Source organism: Triturus cristatus, chromosome 3_1, assembly GCF_964204655.1.
Source record: "Triturus cristatus chromosome 3_1, aTriCri1.1, whole genome shotgun sequence".
Lineage (NCBI taxonomy): Eukaryota > Metazoa > Chordata > Amphibia > Caudata > Salamandridae > Triturus > Triturus cristatus.
Window position 1 is genome coordinate 122,507,236 of NC_140583.1, and position 24,650 is coordinate 122,531,885.

A 24,650-nucleotide genomic window follows, 5' to 3' on the forward strand; every position below is an offset into this window, starting at 1 on the left:
CACTGCAGATTTAGTGGGAATGGAAATAGGAAATGTATTCGAAACGGGCAAATAGAAAGTACAGAGGAACAAAAGCATAGTTAAAAAAAGAGGGTGGTACCTGATGATGTTGTTAAGATCCCTACTATTGCTGCTGTCAAAGACTTGCTTAGACTGGTGACCAGGCAGGAGGAAGATCTGCCATCGCTCTGGTCCTTGGTGGGGATGTTGAGGAATCTGTTAGCATCGCCAAATTGCTCCGAACAGCTGGTGTCATAAGGTGTACCTTTTGAGGTTAAAAGGAAAGGGTTAATAATATAGAAAACCTGTTAGACAAAGTATAATGATGTGAAGTGCATTATTGTGGCCACCAAGAGACCCCAGAAGGATCACAGCTCAAGAAGGAGTCTTGTGTTGGCTGTTTTGAGTCATGAGAGTTTAATGGATGAGTTTTTCTCATGAGTAGTTTGTTATTGTCTGACTGTGCATTTGCAAAGACCCTCTATCTCAAATAAAGTTTTCTTTATAGCTTATGTTATGTCCTCTTGTTTCAGTTATCCAGTTTGGGTTTGTGACACTGTTTGTGGCCTCTTTCCCGCTTGCCCCATTGTTTGCACTTTTGAACAACATCATTGAAATCCGCCTGGACGCAAAGAAATTCATCACGGAGCTGAAGAGGCCAGTTGCAGTCCGAGCAAAAGATATTGGTGAGTAGGTAGATACCGCAGTAATGTAAACAGGTAGTGGCACGTGAAGGGTTATTACTGTGTGCTCTGACCCTTCCGGGATTTGGAGAACCAGGCTGGAAGTAGGATTTCAGAGCCTCTGGGATACAAAGCTTTGTAATATTTAAAATATTTCATTCTTCCAGTGAATGCTGGGGTTGTTGAATACTCTGTTCTAAGCATGTGTGAGATGACTGCAATACTAGGATTCACCCTGTAAAAGACGGAGATTGTGCAGTGCTTAATTTGTGCAGGCGGTTGCTGATGGTGGTCATGACCACTCATTTTTTGTGAGATGGACATACGTTATGTCCAAAAGCAATAGCGAAAAAGTAATGAAAGGAGAACAAAGGTGGAAGAGAAGGATAACAAAACTTGAAAAAAGGAGAAAGCTTGGATGAACAAGAATCTGCTAGAATGAGTTAAAGAGACAGGAAGTATAGGGTGGTGGAAGAAAGAAACAAGATGCTGAATCAAAGCTTAACAGCCTTGGTATTCGGCAACCCCGGCATTCAGCAACACGTAATGTGTTCCTAAAAAAAGCTTTTGGTTCCAAAATTCATATTTGTATAAGGTAAGAACTTAGGTCGTGTGTCTGTCATTCGCTTCGCCCCACTGTGGGATGGAGTGCCCAGGATCGAGCGCTTCAGCCGTGGCTTTATTGCAGTCACTATTCTGAGTGGAGTGAAATGGCAGTACCCTCATCTACCTCTCTGGCCCAGAGAAAAGCGGATATATCTGTTGGGTTCTGACATCGGATGCCATAAAGCCTAGGGTGGGTCTCCTATCACCACCTCCAAGGACGGCTTTGTGAGTAATGTTTGTACTTCCACTGGAAACGTTTTAAGGTATGGGCAAAGTGGGCAATTAGCCACCCCCCAACCTTCTGAGGGGCCCCATGGGAAACTGAGCTTTCCGTATTTGACCTCCGTCTATTCTAATTCTCACTCTAAACCAATCTCCCCCCTGCCTACAATTACCTCTCTCTGCCTTTCAAAGCCAGTGTTATCTTAAGGAGTTTTGGCGTCCCAGACAAGACATTTTTCAACAACTTTGTATGACCTTGCTAAACTTTAACATATAATTTATGACTCTTTGACATCATGTGGACATTAAATGGGTAATAAAATTCTAATTTGTTCCATACAGGGGCCCCAAAAATATGTTCACCCCCCCCCAATTTCTTAAGATGACACTGACATCAAGCTCTCCACATGTCACATGATACCATTCCTCTACATCAGTGGTACTCATAGTACGGTCTGCGGGCCGCCAGCAGCCCGGCAAGCCTTTCTTGGCGGCCCACGGACCTTGCCAACATCGTACCGGTGTTTGTTGATTTTTTTAACAGTGTCAGCAAACACGGACTCTGCTCTGTGGGGGCCCGGGGATTCAAGCGATAGTCCGAGTGGAGCTGCTGGGGCGATAAGAGGTGAAATACAACAAAGCCTCGTTATCATGCAAATGGTCTCTTAAAGACCTGTGAAGTACTTGGGTGGGGCTGTGTGTGCGCCCTGGAAGGGAAGCTGCCTCAGCTGCCACACAAGCGGGGGGGGAGGGGGGGGAGAGGTGAGAAAGAATGACAAGAGAACAGCAGGATGTGAGAGTCGGGTAAGGGAACAGAGGGTGACAGAGGGCAGTAGGGAGAGACAGAAACAGACGGAAACAGATAGAGATAGAGACAGGGACAGACAGAGACAGATAGGCAGAGACAGGGACAGACCGATAGAGGCAGAGACAGACAGAGAGGCAAAGAGACAGACGGAGAGGAAGACGGAGAGGGAGGGCGACAGAGGGAGAGGGAGACGGAGAGAGAGAGGGAGATGGGGGAGGGAGGGAGACAGAGGAGGGAGGGAGACGGAGGACAGAGGGAGAGGGAGGGAGACGGAGGACGGAGGGAGACGGAGAGAGACGGAGAGGGAAGGAGAGGGAGAGAGGGAGAGAGGGGGAGGGAGACAGAGAGGGAGGGAGACAGAGAGAGAGGGAGACAGAGAGGGGGAGACGGAGAGAGACGGATAGAAGGAGAGAGGGAGGGAGACGGAGGAGGGAGGGGATGAGGGAGGGAGACAGAGGGAGAGGGAGGGAGACGGAGGGAGACGGAGAGGGAGGGTCAGGGAGAGAGAGGGAGACTGAGAGGGGAAGACGGAGAGAGACGGAGAGGGAGGGAGACGGATAGAAGGAGAGAGGGAGGGAGAAGGAGGAGGGAGGGAGATGGAGGAGGGAGGGAGATGGAGGAGGGAGGGAGACGGAGGGAGAGGGAGGGAGACGGAGGGAGAGGGAGGGAGACGAAGAGAGAAGGAGAGGGAGAGAGGGGGAGGGAGACAGAGAGGGAGGGAGACAGAGAGAGAGGGAGACAGAGAGGGGGAGACAGAGAGAGAGAGAGACAGATAGAAGGAGAGAGGGAGGGAGACGGAGGAGGGAGGAAGACGGAGGAGGGAGGGAGGGAGATAGAGAGAGGGAGAGAGAGAGATATGTGTATGCCGGGTCCGGTGGCTCAGTGGACGAAAGCGTCCGCTGCAGGGACCTGTGTTTCACCTCATGGTCACAGGTTTTTTTTGTTGCTCTAGCCCCGCCTCCTCCCCCAATGACCCCGCCCCCAAGGTGCGGCCCTCGGCCACAAACCACACTGTAAATTTGGCCCCCAAGAGAAAGTTTGTGAGTACCCCTGCTCTACATCAATTCACATTCTCCAGATGTGGACACTGAATCTCCTATGTTGACCCCGTCGTTGCAGTTGAGGTGTTACCCAATTCTGTTAAATACAACTGTATCATAGACTTTTCGGTGGCATGGATACTGCTCTCCGAATCTGCATCTATTGAATATAGCCACTCATAAAGTAGGAAAAGAGAGGCCCTCAACTTTGATTTCATAGCAATCCGGTTGTCACATTCTAATTCTCACTCTAAACCAATCTCCCCCCTGCCTACAATTACCTCTCTCTGCCTTTCAAAGCCAGTGTTATCTTAAGGAGTTTTGGCGTCCCAGACAAGACATTTTTCAACAACTTTGTATGACCTAGCTAAACTTTAACATATAATTTAGGACTCTTTGACATCATGTGGACATAAAATGGGTAATAAAATTCTAATTTGTTCCATACAGGGGCCCCAAAAATATGTTTACCCCCCCCCCCCAATTTCTTAAGATGACACTGACATCAAGCTCTCCACATGTCACATGATACCATTCCTCTACATCAGGGGTACTCATAGTATGATCTGCGGGCCGCCAGCAGCCCGGCAAGCCTTTCTTGGCGGCCCACGGACCTTGCCAACATCGTACCGGTGTTTGTTGATTTTTTTAACAGTGTCAGCAAACACGGACTCTGCTCTGTGGGGGCCCGGTGACCGCTCAGCCCTCCACAGGGCTTGGTCGCCCCACTCACTGCTGCCGCTCCTGCCTGTCTTTGCCGCCTCCTGCCTACAGATTCCTTCGCTCACTGCCCGCTGCTCCTAGGAATTTCCCGCTGCTCCTGGGAATTGCCCGCTGCCCGCTGCTTCTTGGAATTTCCCGCCGCTGCCTCCCTGCGGCCCCGCCCCCCTGTGATTCCATTCGCCGCCCCGCTCCCGCCACCAAGCTGCTCCTCCCTCCCGGCTCCTTACTTATGACGCCCCCAGAGCGACCGCGCTGCGCCCGTCCGCGCCTGGACCGCACCCAGCGCCAGACCCCCTGGTCCTCGCCCTCACCAGCACACCCTGCACATCTACGACACCAAAACCCTCCACGCACTCATCGCCGGCCGAAACACCGCCTGCTACCGAGCCACCCCGAGACGCACCCACGGACCCTTCACCTGCCTGACCTGCCGCTTCACCGGCCTCCGACCCAACACCGCACCTGCTAAACCGAGCCCCAGCAACAAACACCTGATGTGCATTCTGCTCAACACCCGCTCTGTTCACAGGCATGCTGTCGAACTCTGGAACCTCCTCGACTCGACAGCACCAGACATCGCCTTCCTGACGGAAACCTGGATGAACGCCTCCTCAGCGCCCGACGTCGCCATCGCCGTCCCGGAAGGCTACAAAATCACCAGGAAGGACCGCGTCAACCAGACAGGAGGAGGCATCTCCATCATCCACAAGAACACCATCCGCATCACGACCAACTCCGATGACACCTTCACCTCCGCCGAGCACCTCCACTTCCAGATACATACCGACCCCAAGACCACGCTCAGAGGCACCCTCGTCTACAGACCACCGGGACCACGCACACAGTTCAGCGAAGACATCACAGACTTCGTCAGCCCGCACGCCATCAACTCCACCGACTACATCCTCCTGGGGGACCTCAACTTCCACCTGGAGGACAACAAGGACCGCAACACCACTGCTCTGATGGACAACCTGGCCAAACTCGGACTCAAGCAACTGGTAACCACCCCCACCCACTACGCCGGCCACACGCTTGACCCAGTCTTCTCATCCAGCAAATACGTCACCTTCAGCCACTCCACCAATCTCCAGTGGACTGACCACAGCTGCGTCCACTTCAGCTTCAGTAAAACGACGACCCACCACCACCCTCAACAAGCCCCCCGCAGGAGCTGGAACAAGATCACCGGCGACCAGCTCACCACCTTCCTCAGCCAGAACCCCCCCACCAGCTCAACGGACCCCAACAAAGCCGCCAACAACCTCACACAGTGGATCACCAACTGCGCAGACGCCCTCACACCACTGAAGAAGAGCCCCCCCAGCAGACGCGACAGCAAAAAAGCCTCCTGGTTCACCGACGAGCTCATCACCTCCAAGAAGAACTGCCGCTCCCTGGAGAACACCTGGCGCACCAACCAGACCACAGACAACATGACGGCCCTCAAACACGCCACCCGCAAACACCACCAACTGATCCGCGCCACAAAGAAGACAGCCTTCAAGGAACGACTGGACAACAACACCCACAACAGCAAGGAACTCTTCAGCATCGTCAAAGAGCTCTCCAACCCCGACGCCGGAAACAATGACATCACTCCCTCGCAAGACCTCTGCGACTCCCTCGCAGCCTTCTTCCACGACAAGATCGCCAACATTCACAACAGCTTCGGCCCACCAACCACGAACCCCACCACCGAACCGATGCCCCCCACCGCCACCCTCCGCACCTGGACCCCAGTCAGCACCGAAGACACAACACACACAATGAACACCATCCACTCCGGATCCCCTACGGACCCCTGCCCACACCACATCTTCAACACGGCCGACCACATCATCGCACCCCACCTCCGCGACATCATCAACGCCTCCTTCAACACCGCCACCTTCCCGGAGTGCTGGAAACACGCCGAGATCAGTGCCCTGCTGAAGAAACCAACTGCAGACCCCTCCGACCTCAAGAACTACCGCCCCATCTCGCTCCTCCCGTTTCCTGCCAAAGTCATCGAGAAGACCGTCAACAGACAGCTAGCCGCCTTCCTCGAGACCAACGGATCCCTCGACCACTCGCAATCCGGCTTCCGAGCCAACCACAGCACGGAGACCGCCCTCATCGCAGCCACAGACGACATCAGATCCCTAATGGACAACGGGGAAACAGCGGCCCTCATCCTCCTGGACCTCTCCGCAGCGTTCGACACTGTCTGCCACCGCACCCTGGTACAGCGCCTGAACAACACCGGCATCCAGAAGAAGGCCCTGGAGTGGATCACCTCATTCCTCGCCGGAAGAACCCAGAGAGTCCGCCTCCCCCCGTTCCGGTCAGCGGCCACCGAAGTCATCTGCGGCGTTCCACAAGGGTCATCGCTCAGCCCCACCCTCTTCAACGTCTACATGAGCCCCCTCGCAACCATCACACGTCAACACAACCTCAAGATCATCACCTACGCCGACGACACCCAGCTGATCCTCTCCCTCACCAGCGACCCGGACGTCGCCAGAGCCAGCCTACACGAAGGGATGAAAGACGTCGCCGAATGGATGAAGAACAGCCGCCTGAAACTGAACTCAGACAAGACGGAGGTCCTCATCCTGGGATCATCACCCTCCGCCTGGGACGACTCCTGTTGGCCCCCCGCCCTGGGAGCCACCCCCAAGCCAACGGACCACGCACGCAACCTAGGCTTCATCCTGGACTCCTCCCTCTCGATAACCAGACAAGTCAACGCCGTCTCGTCTTCATGCTTCAACACCCTGCGCATGCTTCGAAAGATCTTCCGGTGGATCCCCACCGAGACCAGGAAGACGGTCACCCAGGCCCTCGTCACCAGTCAGCTGGACTACGGGAACGCCCTCTACGCCGGCACCGCCGCCAAACTCCAGAAGAAACTCCAACGGATCCAGAACGCCTCAGCACGACTCATCCTGGACATCCCCCGACACAGCCACATCTCCGGACACCTGAGAGACATGCACTGGCTCCCTGTCAACAAAAGAATCACGTTCCGACTCCTCACCCACGCACACAAGGCCCTCCACGACCTGGGCCCCAAGTTCCTCAACAGCCACCTGACCTTCCACAAGCCCACCCGCTAGCTCCACTCCGCCAGCCTCGCTCTCGCCACCGTCCCCCGCATCCGCAGAGCCACCGCCGGAGGAAGATCCTTTTCCTACCTGGTAGCCAAGACATGGAACTCCCTCCCCATCCACCTCCGGACAACGCAAGGCCATCTCGCCTTCAGGAAGCAACTCAAGACCTGGCTGTTCGAGCAGTAGCATCACCCCCCCCCCCCCCCCCCCCAGCACCTTGAGACCCACCGGGTGAGCAGTGCGCTATACAAATGCCTATGATTGATTGATTGATTGAAGCGATAGTCCGAGTGGTGCTGCTGGGGCGATAAGAGGTGAAATACAACAAAGCCTCGTTATCATGCAAATGGTCTCTTAAAGACCTGTGAAGTACTCGGGTGGGGCTGTGTGTGTGCCCTGGAAGGGAAGCTGCCTCAGCTGCCACACAAGCAGGGGGAGGGGGGAGAGGTGAGAAAGAATGACAAGAGAACAGCAGGGTGTGAGAGTCGGGTAAGGGAACAGAGGGTGACAGAGGGCAGTAGGGAGGGACAGAAACAGACAGAAACAGATAGATATAGAGACTAACAGAGACAGGGACAGACCGAGACAGATAGGCAGAGACAGGGACAGACAGATAGAGGCAGAGACAGACGGAGAGGCAAAGAGACAGATGGAGAGGAAGACGGAGAGGGAGGGCGACAGAGAGAGAGGGAGACGGAGAGAGAGAGGGAGATGGGGGAGGGAGGGAGACGGAGGAGGGAGGGAGACGGAGGACGGAGGGAGAGGGAGGGAGACGGAGGACGGAGGGAGACGGAGGACGGAGGGAGACATAGAGAGACGGAGAGGGAAGGAGAGGGAGAGAGGGAGAGAGGGGGAGGGAGACAGAGAGGGAGGGAGACAGAGAGAGAGGGAGACAGAGAGGGGTAGACGGAGAGAGACAGATAGAAGGAGAGAGGGAGGGAGACGGAGGAGGGAGGGGATGAGGGAGGGAGACAGAGGGAGAGGGAGGGAGACGGAGGGAGACGGAGAGGGAAGGTGAGGGAGAGAGAGGGAGACTGAGAGGGGAAGACGGAGAGAGACAGAGAGGGAGAGAGACGGATAGAAGGAGAGAGGGAGGGAGACGGAGAGGGAGGGAGATGGAGGAGGGAGGGAGATGGAGGAGGGAGGGAGACTGAGGGAGAGGGAGGGAGACGAAGAGGGAAGGAGAGGGAGAGAGGGGGAGGGAGACAGAGAGGGAGGGAGACAGAGAGAGAGGGAGACAGAGAGGGGGAGATGGAGAGAGAGAGAGACAGATAGAAGGAGAGAGGGAGGGAGACGGAGGAGGGAGGAAGACGGAGGAGGGAGGGAGGGAGATAGAGAGAGGGAGAGAGAGAGATATGTGTATGCCGGGTCTGGTGGCTCAGTGGACGAAAGCGTCCGCTGCAGGGACCTGTGTTCCACCTCATGGTCACAGGTTTTTTTTGTTGCTCTAGCCCTGCCTCCTCCCCCAATGACCCCGCCCCCAAGGTGCGGCCCTCGGCCACAAACCACACTGTAAATTTGGCCCCCAAGAGAAAGTTTGTGAGTACCCCTGCTCTACATCAATTCACATTCTCCAGATGTGGACATTGAATCTCCTATGTTGACCCCGTCGTTGCGGTTGAGGTGTTACCCAATTCTGTTAAATACAACTGTATCATAGACTTTTCGGTGGCATGGATACTGCTCTCCGAATCTGCATCTACTGAATGTAGCCACTCATAAAGTAGGAAAAGAGAGGCCCTCAACTTAGATTTCATAGCAATCCGGTTATCACATGCACCTCTCCAGGTCGTTTTTAATCTACAAATTTCATCAATTTAAGAAGAAAAACTTGTTCACCCACAAAACACTGATCAATCACTTTCTGCTTTGACAATGAGTCAGAATGACCAAATAAAAGTAGCCAACTGTTAGATGCAGACATAACACGTAACCTGACAATATAACATCAATCTCCAGCACACTTTCATGTGCCCGCCATTGTGCGACTCTGATCCATCCACCTCTAGCAGACCACTCCTTCAAAATTAGGAATAATAAATAATAAACATTCTCTTAATTAGAAAGCAAATCAAAATTTAACACCATGTGCTTTCCATTGCTCCTTATATAGTGTGAAACATACTTGCATGGAGCGCTTTCTAGGAGATATTTCTCTAGGTTCTTAAATCCTTGGATCATAATCCAGACATACAACTTACTTATCTTGTCATGCTGGTCTGTGATGTTTCTTGAAGTACACCTTGGTCTGCTCTGCTCTCCAGTCATTATGACCTGTGCAGAATGCACCCCTATCTTATGTTTATCGCTCCTAATTCACCAATGATGGACTGCACTCTAGATATCTCAATACAGGCCTGCACAAGCATTTTGTATTGAAAAATATCTTGCTATCTTTTCACTTCTGAGAGAGGGAATGGGCCTAGCAGTTCTTGTCCTTGAGTGGTGCAGTCCTTGGTTACTGGCATATTACAAGAAGTTCAGATTCATGTCTCCAGGTCCCCATGCATCTAATGTTAGTCACATGTGTGTTCCGCAAGGTTCCATCCTTTATTAAGTTCCATCATAGAGCGTACTCGTTAGTTTTCTACTTCACTTCAGAAAGGCGTTTATAAGCATCTCTTTAAGGAGATCCCATCTATCCACTATCTTTAAGAAACCTCCTGATTCCCCTTCTCTTGATATAGCCATACCATGAATAAATCCACTCAACCTTGGGCAGGAAAGTTTGCTCTACAATAATTCTGATACATCCATAAGTATAGAAAACTGTGGGTGGTCTTGTAATACCTTGAATCCTTTCCATTCCTTGAAATCTCATTTACATTGCTAATACATACATGTGCATAGGAAGTTGATGGGTGGCTTGTAGAGCCTTGAGCTATTTCTATTTCTTGATATCCCGATGACATCCAACTTTATCTTAAGTTTGCAACCAAGGTTGATATTAGCTAGAAAGATGATTGTCTATGATAGAAAATTGGATGGTAGCTGTAAGCCTTTTGCCTTAGTGGGGCAGGATCACTTGTCTAGTTATGGATTTCCCTTTTATCTGCTGATGGAATTACTCACACACGGATTTCAGATTCTCACTTCCTGTAGATTCGAAATTGCTAGAGTGTTGCCATGGGAAAAGCAGGCCAGCAGAAATGGTACAAGAATTTTCAAATATCTGGGTGAAATAGAATTTTGCCTCTGGAGTGCTTGCTATATAAGCAAACGTTTTGTGTCAGGACTTTCTTTTGAAGCAATTTTGTGCCAGCACCTGGTGTCGCCCTCAGTCTGACCGCAAGAATGTGGCAACCAATCTGTACTCTTGGTTACTATGATGTCGCCGCACTCCAAAATGAGTTTGTCAACATCATAGTAGCCAAGAGTACCCATTTGGCTTATTATACTCAGTTTTTATTGCTCAAACACAAACCATTCCTTACGTCTCGTACCAATATTGAGACTGCACTGTTGATGGGTATTCAAAAATGCTAGTTATGACCGCTCTATTCCACAATCCATCTAGGGGTGGATGCCAGAAAATCTGATCCTTTTACCTAATACTGATCACCATCTTTTGGTTGCCAGTGGACACCATATCCAGTTTAGTATATGCTATTTGGCCTAATGTTGCTTTATTTTATAGAAATCACCTCACTATGCCTCAAACTGGATCCGAGCCGGGCTGTGCCAAGAGATAGGATCAATTTCCATGCTTAGACTGATATTCTGAAAGCGTGGACTTCTCAAACAATAAGATAGTCTTTTTCATTTTACGCAGATTAAAGAATACCTTACTAATGGGAAAAGCGGCAATAATTTTATCGCTATATCAGCAAGGTCACGCTATCGCTTGAAACCTTGCCTTAGCGCCTGAATTCCTAACGCCCATCTTTGCATCTCTAATGAGATGCAAAGTGGGCGTTCCTCCCCAGGATAACGGGAGAAATGTCGCTAAGCGACATTTCTCCTATTATCAAGCCTCACGCAAAGCAGCATTTCCGTACGCCTGCTTTGAAACTGACTTAGCCATGATATCCTTTGGAAGGTGGATATCATGGCTAAGTATGTGAGGCCCAATCAGCAAGCTATCGCCAAACTTCGTGAGATTATCGCTGGGTTTCCAGCGATAATCTCTCGTTTGGCAGTCAGTGCTAGGATTTTTATCACTTTTGAGATAAGTGTTGCTAATAGCACGCCATCTCAGCGATAAAAATCCACGCTAGCCGGCGATAATTATCCTAGCGCTAAGTGCGCTTAGCGATAATTATCGCCGGTTGTTGCTGATATGCCCCACAGTATTTGCGATTCTCAAATAGCGATTTTTTGAGAATCGCTATTTGAGAATCGCAAAACGAGATGTAAATAAAAATTCGCAAATAATTTGAGATTCCTTGGTATTCCTTAATTGCGACTCGCAAATTGTAAGTCGCAATTAAGGAATGGCTTCCCATTCATTCCTATGGGCCTAGAGGCCCATAAGAATGAATGGGAAGACATTCGCAATTTGCGAGTACTCATTAGGTACTCGCAAATTGCAAATGCAATTTCAAAGGTGCAAGGGTGTCATAAGGACACCCTGATGCACCCCTGAAATGAGCATGTGTGCACATGTGGCGCACATACATGCCTTAGGGGCATGTATGTGCGCCACATGGCACTTTGAAAAATGCCAAAAAGTGCATTTTTCAAAGAAATCGCAAATTACCACCAACTTGAAGTTGGTGGTAATTTGCGATTTTTTAAGGAGAAATCGCAAAACTTGGGTGCTTTTTACATCGCATTTAAGGAATTGCAATTTGCGATTGCTTAAATGCTTTCGCAAAATAGGGAAGTGCAAATTTTGCGATTCCCTATTTGGCGAGGGCCTTTTGGGATGATACATCCCAAAAGGCTTTAAAAGACTTTTTCCTGTTCGCAAACGGGCTGATTCTGAGAATCGGCCCATTTGCGAACGGGAAATGGGCTTCATACATATACCCCTTAATTTTTTGTTGAGTACTTTACGTGCTTCACATACCAATTGTGGCTACCGCAGTGCTATACTAACTGCTCAGAAGGAAATAAATACAGTAGAAAATAGTTCTAAAGAAAAAACTGGGATTACCAAGCAAGTAGCAAAAAAAGTGAAACTTGGCATACGTTTAAATGATACTCTTTTACGTACTCCTACATGCCTTTGTGACATTACCTCAAAACTCCGAAAATGGGAATATTCAGGGAATTTTAATATGCAATCAATATAATAAAAAAGTGTTCTCTGTGCACTTTTACTACTAGGGAGTTGGCCTTTTAAGAGCTGATTCACAAGGGCATGTAAACGCATGTAAAGGAGTGCTCCTTCCTTCCAGTAAACCTAAATGCCTTGGTGAATCACCCCCTGCGCTGTTTCCTGAGGCATATCCCTTAGGATGGCTTGTTGAACTCTTCGGGTTGTGTCTGCTTGCTGCCTGGGGCTGGTGCCAGGGAGATTAGACACTGGAATCGCTGCATTTCTAGAAATTATCTCGGGGGTTAAGCCTGTCTCTTAAGTAAGATTACTCCTTCCTGGTCAGTAATGAAAGAATGCCTGTAGCTAGGCAGGCAGATGAATATAGTTGTTGCGCCCCCATTAATGATGCAGTCCTTAACACTAAGTCTTCCTAGTAAATCTTTGTCTCGGAAACACGTGTTCTTTCAGAAGGATCTGACACGCAAACAACTCTACCCAGAAAACTTCAAGAGATATATTCAGACGATGTTGTATACTTTCTTGGCTCCCGCATCTCAGTTGGGAAATCCGTTTTGAACTTGTGATTAAAAGGCTGAGCTCAGACCCAAAACCCTAAGTTATAAGTTGAACAGTATGAGTCATTTGTTTCTAGAGGTATGAATTGATGGAACTTTTCCACTCCTCAAAATTGCTCCCATGGACCTTCTCTGGATCTGGGTACAGGAATTATGGACAGCCAGAATTCCTGCCCAGGTGTTTTTTCGTATGTTTTTCTCCTTTTTGGGGGGAGAAAAACAGAGAAAAGTTTCCATCTTATCTCTCCTGGTGAAAGGTGTCAGGAAAAGGCAAGTGAGGGTTGGGGAGAGGGTTGGAGGGGCAGATATTCAGGGCCGACTTTCCCTGTCTGGGTGGGTCTTGTGCGCTTCCCCTAGACTGCTCCAGGGATTTACTGGGGCCAGGCTGTGCTGCAGGGTCTGGTGTCTCTTGGCCTGGAAGTATCAGGTCTGGAGTTTGATGACCAAATAATGCTTCGCTGGAAATGCCTGATATTGCGAATAGCGGCATGTTAGTAAAATTTCACCCTGAGCTATCACTGCAGGTGATATTTCACCACCTGTGTTGTGGGCCATAGTAATTTTTTACCTTTTCACAACCCACCGTGAGGGAGCTTTTGCTACAAAACCACAGAGGCTACTCTTCTGACACACACCAGTTATTGCCATCATATGCCAGAAACTCCTACCAAATATCGCACAGGTACGGACATGTACACATGCACACACGCACATTTATACACACACACAAACACAGACATATATTCCAGACACACACATTTTAACGCACCACATCAGGTGCTCAAGTTGTTAAACCCCTACTTTCTATTGCCTCTCCTAACCATGTACTGGGCATGGTACTGATAAAAGTCTTTTCCTGATGCCGCTCCTGTGTGTGATGTCAGCCCAGCAGAGTGTGGGCCAGGAATCATCCTCTTATATCATGACCCCATAGGGCTGCATGTAGCATACAATCAGGAAGTTAATAGCTCTCCTTCTGGTCTTTGAGGTCAGGCAGCATCAATACCAGCTGTAGGTGGGTTGTGTGTCGAAATACAAGTATCAGCGGCAGCAAATTACCGCTGCTCCGCGTTTCAAGTGGGTAACATTACTTTCCTGATGAAGAAGTATAGATTTTGTGCAGGTAATGAACACTTTGCCGGGCCATTATCCTTGTCTGTAACAATTTAATTTTCTTTTTTAGGCATTTGGTACAATATCTTACGAGGAATAGGAAAGCTGGCTGTCATTATAAATGTAAGAGTTTCCTGAATATTTTTTGAAATAGCAATTTCTACACTTGTCATTTTTTAATGGATATGGGTTAAGCTATGTATGGTTAATGATGTGGGTGAGCTAGTAATTCAGTGTGTGACCAAATGCAGATTTTGGCTTGTTTTGTTGGTACTGTAAATATATTGGTGTGTACAAATATGGTGGCATTCGTAAAACTACATTAAATGATCAGGTACAGTAAACATGTTAAGTGTTTTTGTTCCCATAACTAGCAATGGCTGTCTTAAATCACCCTTTCACACGGAATACCCAGATTAAAAGTTGGAACTGTGCCTTTTGCAAATGCATTCAGTGCTTGCTCCGGGCACAGGTCCCCCAATATGATATACTGTTTCAATTCATGTGCACAGTGTAGTGAACTGGTAATCCAGCATAGTGTGCTCAGCACCTTCTGCTAAATTCTGTGTACAGCCTACAAGTCACGGGTCCAAATCCTTGTACATCCAAAGATCCTTCCATCCTATAAAGGAGAGGGGCCGTTTGGGGATGGCCTGAAGCTTATAATGGAAGGCAACAAAATGTATAATATTCGGAAATTGGACTAGTGTTGCTGGTGATCCAGTTGAATAGAAGAACTCATTCATCAATTTGCAGTCTCTCTAAATTATGGACACAAAGATTGTCCACACAAAAAAAGTTTTCCTGCTTTTTTTCAAGGTTCAGAAACATGCTGACTATGTCTTTAAGGAGTACAACACGCTTCTGTGGGACCGCCTGCAGTATTATGACTGCGGCGGTCGGACCGCCACAGGACCGCTGCGACCACCAGGGATCCAAGATCCTGCGGCGTTCGGGCAGTAGTTAGAGGCAGAAATGTGCTGGTGGTGCCCCCTGTATTTGCAGTGCACCCCCATTTCGTGCATGGTTTGACATGTATGCCACATCGTGCAGGAAGGTGATGTCAGCGCTCTGAGAGTGGTGGTCTGTATGTCAGGCTCTTCAGTAAGCCTGACAGACCGCCGCTATCAGACTGCCGCAGGCCCGCCCTCCAGACCAGGATATAATCTCTTAATCTTGCAGGCAGCAGCACCATGGCTTTGGCAGTCCTACAGCAGATGGCACGTTGCACCGTCCGCTGTAGGACCGCCAAACCCGTAATCTGGCCCAATGTCTTGTGCAAGAAGTGTGCAAATTTATAGTTGAATTGTGATTATCTGCTCTGTAATTTATGAGAAATATTGTGCCGTTTTCAGCCAGTTATTCATGTAGTTGCGGCTCTCTGGGGCGAAGAGCACATCGTTAGCACAAGTAAATGCTCAAACAAGTATAGTTCTGCTGTTATCAATAACAGCAAAATGATGGAGTTTTTCGGCCACCGATCAATACACTAATCTTGAACCCATTTTCATGAATACAACGCGACCATCAGCTCAGTAGCCCTAACTCTAGGCTTAGCTGAAAATATCCACCCAAATAGCCAACCACATACATTGTGCATGCTCACTCATGCCAGCGCCTGCACCCACTTGGAAAAGTGCAGTAATGTACCATACAAGGCAAGCTCCAAAAAGAACCTGACCTATGGATTTGACCATTCAACTGATGAATCGGTCCAAGAAGAGGATCCACGAACCTATACTCCACTGAGGTGCAGCTCCCAAGGAGACAACCACAAATAATCTTCAACCATCGGACAGTAGGTCTCATGATAAGGCCCATCTCAGAACACACCTGAAGGGATAACCCAACATACAGAACAACAGCAGATGCAACTCAGCAGAGATGGTTTGTCCAGTGTCACCTCATTGGAAGATCGTGTGTGGGCAAATCCAACCGCTGATTTATCCCCCAAAAAACCTAAGAGGATGTGATGGTTGTCATCGGCATGGCCAGGGAGAAGCGTCAAGTCTCTGCAACAATGCGAGTTCTCTCTCTTGAAAGTCGGTTCCTCCCTGTACTTTGTCTACATTGGAATATCCCGCTCTCTCCCTTGCCGGATGTGTGGAATGTTTAAAGGATTGTTGGTTTCCTGTGAGGTTCTGCTGGACTGAGCTCTGGCTGCCAGTTAAGGTTAGACATAGAGAGACTGGGTTGCGTTTTGAGCCACTCCCCCATTTTGTACCTGGAACACCACTCTCCGTGGTAGGAACAAAATAGGCACCAGTCAGGAAGGTTTGGACTGACCCTTCTGCCATGCTCAGCTGTAAGAAGGGCACATCAGTGGATGGCACGGGGGCCTCTACCAAGCAAGCGTTTACCCTGTGGGAATTACAGCTGCCTGCAGGAGAGTTGCCCAAAACCTAACTACAAACCAAGCCCTCTGTCTGTGAAATACAAGAAACACTGCAAGCAATATTTGCCTTTTTTGTTTTACGTTTTAATGTCGCGGCATATTAAACGTATTTTCTCACACACAGCTGCAATTTCATGAACACGCGTGGGCATAATCGAATTCTTATTTCCCGTATATCTAGTCAATAAAATGCGACGTATACCAGTTCTGTAATGGTGAAATGATACTGCGGGAGACGTTCAGTCTCCTATTTTAAGTTTGTATTGCAAACTATAACAGCGGTGGACTGGAAGAGGCAGACTGGCCCAGCAGAATTCCAGACTCCCTAAGAAGCCGGTGCTTGTGTAAATCCAGTGTAGCAGGACGGTGCCATTCAGTGACCGTCTCTGCAAGTGTCCGTTTGACATCTGCCTGACTCTGCCCAGCCCTCCCTGCCGCCCAGGCGCGCAACACCCATTGGACTCACAGGGCTTCAGCCCCCCCCCCCCTCTCCCCCCCACCGTCGTGTGTGGCAGCCCGGGATGAGACAGCTTCCCGGCGCATACACAGCCGCACCCAAGCACTGCACAGGTCTTTAAAAGACCATTTGCATGTTAATGAGGCCTCGCTGTTGTTTCGCCCCTTCTAAGAGCCCCTGCAGCTCCACTCTACCTATGGCTCACAAGATTCAGCCCCCCCCCCCGAAATTTTTTCTTAGCCCCCCCCCCCCCCTTCCCCCCCCCCGAAATGTGGCTCTAGTTGCGCCTCTGCTGCCGCCGCACCCCTCACGGATCGCCCTCTCTGTAAAGGCCATAGTGTGTAACCGCATATTTATCACCCTGGGCTTAGTTTTCCTGTTATCGTGCCACACCATTTAATAAATGGACAACCTATGTACAGAAGCCGAAATTAGTAAAACAAAAAAGGGGGGACTTCAGTCACTTAAATGATTCAGCCTTTCATCCTTTTGTGTGGATAAAAGGAGTATAACTTTCATGACCCATTATATAAACGCCATAATATAACTCAGGCCCGTTGCGTGCCCAAAACAAAAATTGTGCTATTGTGATAGATTTTATTATCGTTATGAAATAATATTTTCCATATGGATATTATTATTGCGCCATATCTGGGATCCCTAAAGCTAAACGTACGTCTCTCAGTGTATGGCACAAACAGCTCGTGCCAGCGTTCACACCTCCAGTTGTCTCCCTGGCTTCATACCTCCCTCAGGCATGGAAAGAGTTATTTCTTCGAAAAGTGCTAATTTGCCGCGCGTGTGTCTCGAGCGCTGATTAGCGCGTGCAGGATTGTCTGGGGAGCTGTGATAAGTGGCGTCCGGGGAGCCTCCCTGCTGTTTGCCACTTCGTGATCTCGTGCCAGCAGCCGGGCACCTCCAGTTGTGAACGCAAATAACACCGCAGCGCTCCACCTGTTACCATTAGGGCTCATTATAGGGGGGAGCCACTCCGGGGGAGCACTGAACAGCAGGAGCCACAGGGAGGGCACAGGAGCGTGCCATCTGCTGAACGGGCAGCACAGAGAAGGGTAGCGCCTCGTTACTTCTGTGGTGAGCTGCCAAGACCAGTGACTGCCGCAGTGGTCCGAACTTTGCGATACAAAACCTACTTTACATCAGTTGAAAAAAAAAAATGTAAACAATTTCTTTAAACAACTTATGAGAAGCTGATGATATATATTCAGGCCTAGTCCTTTTTTCTGGGATAGCAGCAAGTGGGTTATTGTGTAGTGCTTATTTGAGTGAATAGGTGATGACGCACCCCCCCATCCCCCCCCCCCAACCCCACCCCACCCCACCACCACCACCTTCGTCCTGAGTGGGAGCTGGGTGTGGTGGCTTGGTGGACTTAAACGTCCACTGTCGGGGTCTGTGTTTGACCTCATGGTCACAGGTTCAAATCCCGGTGGGTCCACTCGGTCATACATCCTTATAAGGTCGATAAGATGAGTACCGTTGGATAATAGTAAATATCTGTTATTCAGCGCCAAAGTACCCTTCTGAGTGAGCATGTGCTTTACAAAAAAACATGTTATGTAGGGCACTTATCTAGCTGCTGTTACCCAGTGCAGGCCCAGGGCTGCGTATGTGGCTGTCCTGGAGAGACCCTATGGGACATTTGTCCAGTGCATTCTAAGAGTGGTTCTCTCACTCCTGGCAGGACCCTATGTTATCCTGCCGCTCTGTAACCACCCAAGGCGTGTATTGCTCCTCTGTCACCACTGCATGGGCGCTAGGGGCATGTAACCAGGCTGCCTATAGTGACATTTCTTTAGCTGCTCTATCATTCACGAGACTGTATAGAGGTGTTAACTAGTTGTCTGTATTCAGTCCATGCGGGTGGTGTGCCTTGGTGAGATCTAGGGCCATTTATCCTGACTTCTTTTAACAAACCAACACCTAGCTCCATTAACAAGCGCAGCAAGGAGGCGGGGCACAGTGTCAGACATGAGACAGGGATGCAAGAGCACCTCTCACAAGCACTTAGGCCAGCAGGGAGCATAGGAGGAAGCATAAGACCAGCCGACTCCACAGCAAAAAAAGGGTGGGAGGGGCAGACCGGTCCATCAGGGAAGGAACAGCCTGTTCCCCGTAACGGGGCAGGCACACCCCAGCCACAAGCCCAGTGGGGAGCCAGTAAAGTGTGGGCAAAACATTGGAATGAGGACCACATAGCCCACAGCTAGCCAAGCCGGAGACCGGAATACACACAGCCATGAAAGAGGGCGATAGGGCACACATCCACGAGCGAGCCCACAGCCCAGCATCCCAGCACAGGTTAAAGCCCACAATCAGCCCAAATCCCGGACAAAGCAGGGGGGCTTCGCACCTGGCCATCAATGAAAGGGCTACAGTGTTGTGCAGAGAGAAGGATCACATCTAGCGGAAGTCTTGCATGGAGCACACTGGGAAAGCCCACATCAATCCCTGCAGCCAAGAACTGGCCCTATAACCCCCACATTGATCCAGAGCATCGCCAGCAGAACACACCCAACATTGGCCATCAAGCACATTAGGGAGCACTGAAGCACAGGCCAAGCACCAGAAGTTCACCGCATTGTCTTCAAAGAGGCAAACATGGGAAGGCTAAGACACAATCACCAGTAAGAGACACTGATAAATGGAACACACCACAAGCCCCAATCCCAGCAGGGAGCACAGCATGGACCTAAGCCCAGCCCACAACCAAGAAAGAAGAAATGGGCACTCACCTGTCTTCCAGCTAAGGGACTCCGGTGCAGCATAGTGAACTGGTACACCCTAACCCCAGCCCAGAAGGGAGCATGCATGGAAAGCCAATGACCAGCCCTGCCAGCCTGCAGGATAGTCCACCTTAAACAACAAAAGAAGCTGACCAGATTCTCCTGAAAAGGAACCACAACCATAACCTCAGACACAGAAGGAGGTTAGGGGAGGTCAGACCAAGCACATGAACCAGTCCCATACAGCCCCAAGCAAACCTCGCAAGGGGATGAGGGTGCACATAATGGAAGAAGAAAGCTGGTGACAAGCCCAGCATGGACCTAGGAAGTTACACTAAGTATTTAACGCCATCCATAACATGCAGAAAAGGCCCAGCCGGAATCTCCCATCCAGACACAGAAAGCACAAAGTGACTAGCTTTCAAACAGACAAAAGAGAAGGTTTCTGGGTAGATGTGTCCATTATAGGCACACCTGGAGAGGATGGATTAATTTTTTTAGTTTTATATATCCAGGAGGGAAGCAGTCTCCAGACTTGGACAAAGGAGTGAAGAAGAGAAAATGGTATTCCTGAGGAGTGGCTATGCATGACTTTGTGGAAGAAGCTAGTAAGATTGCATAGTACGCTTCTTTGCCTACTGCTGAGATCTGTGTGTGACCTACAATTTTTAGAAAGAAATTCGAGTCAGTCCTTCTCAGGTTGATGTCAATAATGTTTATCTGGTTGATAGGAACATTTGTTATTTATAGAGTCTAGATGTAGCAATGTATTAGCACTGTATTCAATCAATCAAGCAATATTTGTTAAACGTGACTGCTCACCTGTGAGGGTCTCAAGGCGCTGGGTGTAGGGGGAGGGGGACTGCAAGTCTGACTGGGCGCTGAGGTTCGTTCGAAGAGCCAGGTCGCGAGATCCTTCCTGAATTGGGTCAGCGATGGGGAGAGCCTGAGGTGGAGAGGCAGGGTGTTCCAGGTTCTGGCAGCGAGGTAGGAAAAGGATCTGTTACTCTGATCCCGGTCTTGCAGATCCGAGGTACGGTGGCAAGGGCCTGATGGGTAGAGCGAGAGTATCTGATGGATGTGTGGAATGAGAGGCAGTGGTTCAAGTATGCTGGCCCTGCGTCGTGAAGGGCTTTGTAGGTGTGTGAGGAGCTTGAAAGTGACTCTTATTGACTGGGAGCCAATGGAGTTCTCGCAGGTGTTTGGAGATGTGGCTATGGCGTGGGATGTTGAGGACCAGTCTGGCTGCGGCGTTCTTAACCTTCTGTAGTTTCCTGAGGAGTTTCTGGGTGACGCCTCCATAGAGTGAGTTGCTGTAATCGAGTCTGCTGATGGTGAGTGCATGGGCGACTGTCTTTCTGGCCTCAGTGGGGATCCATCTAAAGGTCTTTCAAAGCAGGTGAAGCGAGTGGAAGCATGATGAGGAGACAGCGTTAAACTGGCGGTATAGTGATTGACGAGTCCAGTATGATGCAGATGCTTTGTGCTTGGTCCTTGGGTATTAGGGGAGAGTTCCTAATGCGGCGGGCAACCAGGAGGCTTTCCAAGTGGAGGTGTTGGTTCCCAGGATGATGACTATTGTCTTGTCCGAGTTGAGCTTGAGGGAGCTGTCGCTCATCCATGAGGCGATGGGCTTCATCCGGTCATCGAAGATGTTTCTGGCAATTGTGGGCTCGTTGGTGAGGGAGACGATGTTGAGTCTGTGGTTCCTGACTATAGCTGGGAGCAGGTCCATGTAGACATTGAAGAGGTGGGGCTCAGAGAAGAAACCTGGGTGACTCCACAGCCGATATCTGTGGGTTATGAGAGTAACTGTGGTAGTCTGACTCGCTGTGTTCTACCGGTAAGGAACAAATGGATCCAGTCCAGGGCTTTGTCATGGATGCCGGCGTCGTGGAGTCTTGTGCGTAAGGTGTGCTGGGAAATGGTGTTGAAGACGGCCGAGAGGTCCAGGAGGATGAGGGCTGCTGTTTTTCCCCAGTCAAGGAGGGAGCGGATGTCATTAGTGGAGGCGAGGAGGGCAGTCTCGGTGCTAGGGTTGCTTCGGAGAGCCAGATTGAGAGGGGTCCAAGACGTGGTTGGCTTTGATTAACTCAGAGTTGGGCTTTGATGGACTTCTCGATGACCTTGGCAGGAAAGGGAAGTAGGGAGATGGGTCTGAAATTCTTGCGGTATATCAGGTTGGCGGATGGCTTCTTCAGCGGGGGTTGATCTTGGCATATTTCCAGTCATCGGGGAAGGTGGGGTCTCAATGGAACAGTTGATGGTGCGGCGTAGTTCGGGTGCGATGGAGGTCGTGGCTCTGTGGAATATGTGCTGCGGGCAGGGGTCGGAGGGTACTCCAGAGTTAATGCTCTTCTTGGTCTTGAGAGTGTTGTCCGTGGTGAGCGGGGTCCAGTTGAGCAGGATCTGTTGGGGAGTGGCATTGTCAAGTGTGGTGGTGGCAGGAGTGATGGGTGGGTCTTGGCTATCGAAGCTGTCCTAGAACTGCTTGACCTTGTGGTTGAAGTACGTGCTGACCTTGTTGCAGAGGTCTTGGGAGGTTGAGACTTCTGTGGTTTCGCTGTTGGGTTTAGTGAAGTCCTTGACGATGGCGAAGAATTCCTTGCTGTTGTGTACGTTGTCATTGATTCTGTCTCAGATAACCGATGTTCGGATGTGTGGCTGTAGGGAATGTTTTCGCTGGCGGAGAAGACTGGGTCGAGCGAGTATCCTGCTACGTGCTTTGGAGAGGTGATCAGCTGCTTGAGTCCGATGTTGGTGAGGTTCTCCAAAAGGGATGCGATGTTCTCGTCATTGGGGTTTTCCAGGTGCAAGTTGAGGGCGACGAGTAGGCTGTAATCAGTAGATGCGAGAGCCTGTGGTGCGATGCAGTCGATGATGACGTCCGTGAAGGGTGCGCGGAGCCAGAAGGTCTGTACATGAGGGTGCCATGGAGGGTGGTGTTGGGGTTGGTCTGGACATGAAAGTGGAGATGGTCCATGGTTGTTGTTGGGTTGTATGAGTGGGTGGTCAGTGAGAGGGGGTTCTTGAGGATGATAGCGATGCATCATCACGGTCAAATGATGTGGTTCTTGCGGGTGATCTTCTAACCATCGGGGATGGCGGTGCTGATGTCCGGGCCCGAGCAGGGGTTTATCCAGGTGTCCGTGAGGAAGGAGTTTTCAAAGAAGATGCAATCAAGGAGGTCCCAGATTTCCCGGGCATGTTTGTGGAGGGAGCACGTGTTGAGGAGGATGCAGCTGAGTTGGTCAGGTGCAGGAGCAGTAGGAGTTGTAGTGCGGAGGTGGGAGAGGTTGCAGCTGCAGTTTTGGCAGGAGAAAGGTCCTTGGCTGTCCTTCGCCAAAGTGAGGTGGCAGGCAACGTGGCATCTGGTGTTGAGGGCAAGGAGGGTGCTGGCGTCGTATCGGTAGAAGGTCCGTGGGGCTGGGCACGGTCAAGGTGCATACGAGGTGAGACAGGCTTGCCTTTGGCAAATGACGGGCATCGCCTTTAATTTGTGTTGGTCCCATAAATCTTGCACCAGTTCTGTAGAATCTATGGATGAGAAATTATCATCTTGTTCAAATAAAAATAAGCAAGATTTACACTACACTGACAACATTTGCAAAACTCATAAAAATATCATAGTAAGTGTCATGGAACTTTTTTGAAGCAAGAGTCCACTTGCGTTCAAACACCTCAAGAGATAGTAGTTAGATATTTGTTTGTCTTCGCTGAGGGACATTTTCTGCTGGAACCAATATCGTGCCGATATCTTTCAAGACTTTTTATGCAAGGTGTCTAATCGCTTACACAAAGGTATACAAGCAGGCAAACAATATTTCACTATGAAACTATTTTGTGAAATTTTTTTGAAATTCTCTGCAATTTCACAGTTAAAGACAATTTAGAACACCCATATGAAACTCTGTAACTTCGCCAATATTTGGCTTGACTGTCGTTGTATCAAGCCTAGAAAATTCCTTTCAGAGCGGGAGACTGGCCAGTGGAGCTGGGACCTAGGAGAGAAGGAATGTTGAAGGTTTTTTGTTTTACATTTTTCAGTTCGCACCCATTTTCCAATCTTGCTAGCATCACTGGGATTGAGTGGAAGTGATGCATGCAAATGTTCAGTTCCATCAATCTTTAATGTGAGGACTAAGATAAGTAATTGATAACCAGACAAGTTCTCACCTACATGTCTTTGTCTCTCCACACACAGTCACTCTTGCATGAAGATAAGGTGCTTAGGCTTTGCATTAGTTGAAGTAGGCACTGGCTTGAGAGCACTGGGTTTGAAATACTCCACAGTAATGAGCTGGCCAACCTGCTCAGAAGGATGAGACTGAAGTTCCAGCTTTATGCACACTCATTCTTACTGAATGATATGCAAGTGTAGCATTAATGCAGTGTTTAGATCTATTTACAAAGGCAACATATAGCCATTGTAGCAGAGAATTGGCTGGGTGAGTATGATGGGATTTGCTGAGGGCCCAAGCTTGACTAAACATTATTGACAGGGATTTCATATACACTAATGCTTTTATCTAAGTTTTCCAGCATTTATTGCTACTGAAAACCTCTGTGTTTCTCAATTAATATCTTGATTTTCGCAACTAGCGTCTGTGCCCCAATGCTAAGGTGCATATCCCACAAGGCATTTATGGATGAATAGAAAGTTGTGGTGTTTTGTTTCTGATTGATACTTGTAACCACAGATTCTTCATCTTGTATATATATCCATGGGGGCAGACTAGATCCAGAAAACTCAAAAGCAATGCATCTGGATGCGAGTAGGTGGCACTGAGCGACTCTGCTTTGATGACTTTCTGCTTCACAGTCATCCGGAGTCTCATATAAGTGCCACCCAATCACACGGGCATCAGTGCGTCTCTTTCTGCCCCTTCTTATGCAATACAGAGCTCATCACTTCTGTCTCCTCACTCTGTGCATTGCTTTTTTTTCCTACAAAATTTTCCAGTGTGCAGGCAACATGTCACCCCC

General features: G+C 49.5%; 1 protein-coding gene across 4 annotated transcripts in view; it reads left to right on the plus strand.

Moving 5' to 3' along the window:
- Positions 1-24,650, plus strand: part of ANO1 (anoctamin 1) — an 852,930-nt gene that overhangs the window by 800,742 nt on the left and 27,538 nt on the right. For all 4 annotated transcript variants that reach the window (XM_085643533.1, XM_085643534.1, XM_085643535.1 and 1 more), the window contains 2 exons: positions 534-686; positions 14,139-14,191. In XM_085643533.1, the coding sequence (XP_085499659.1) occupies positions 534-686; positions 14,139-14,191 (206 nt within the window). The remainder of the gene's footprint in view (positions 1-533; positions 687-14,138; positions 14,192-24,650) is intronic.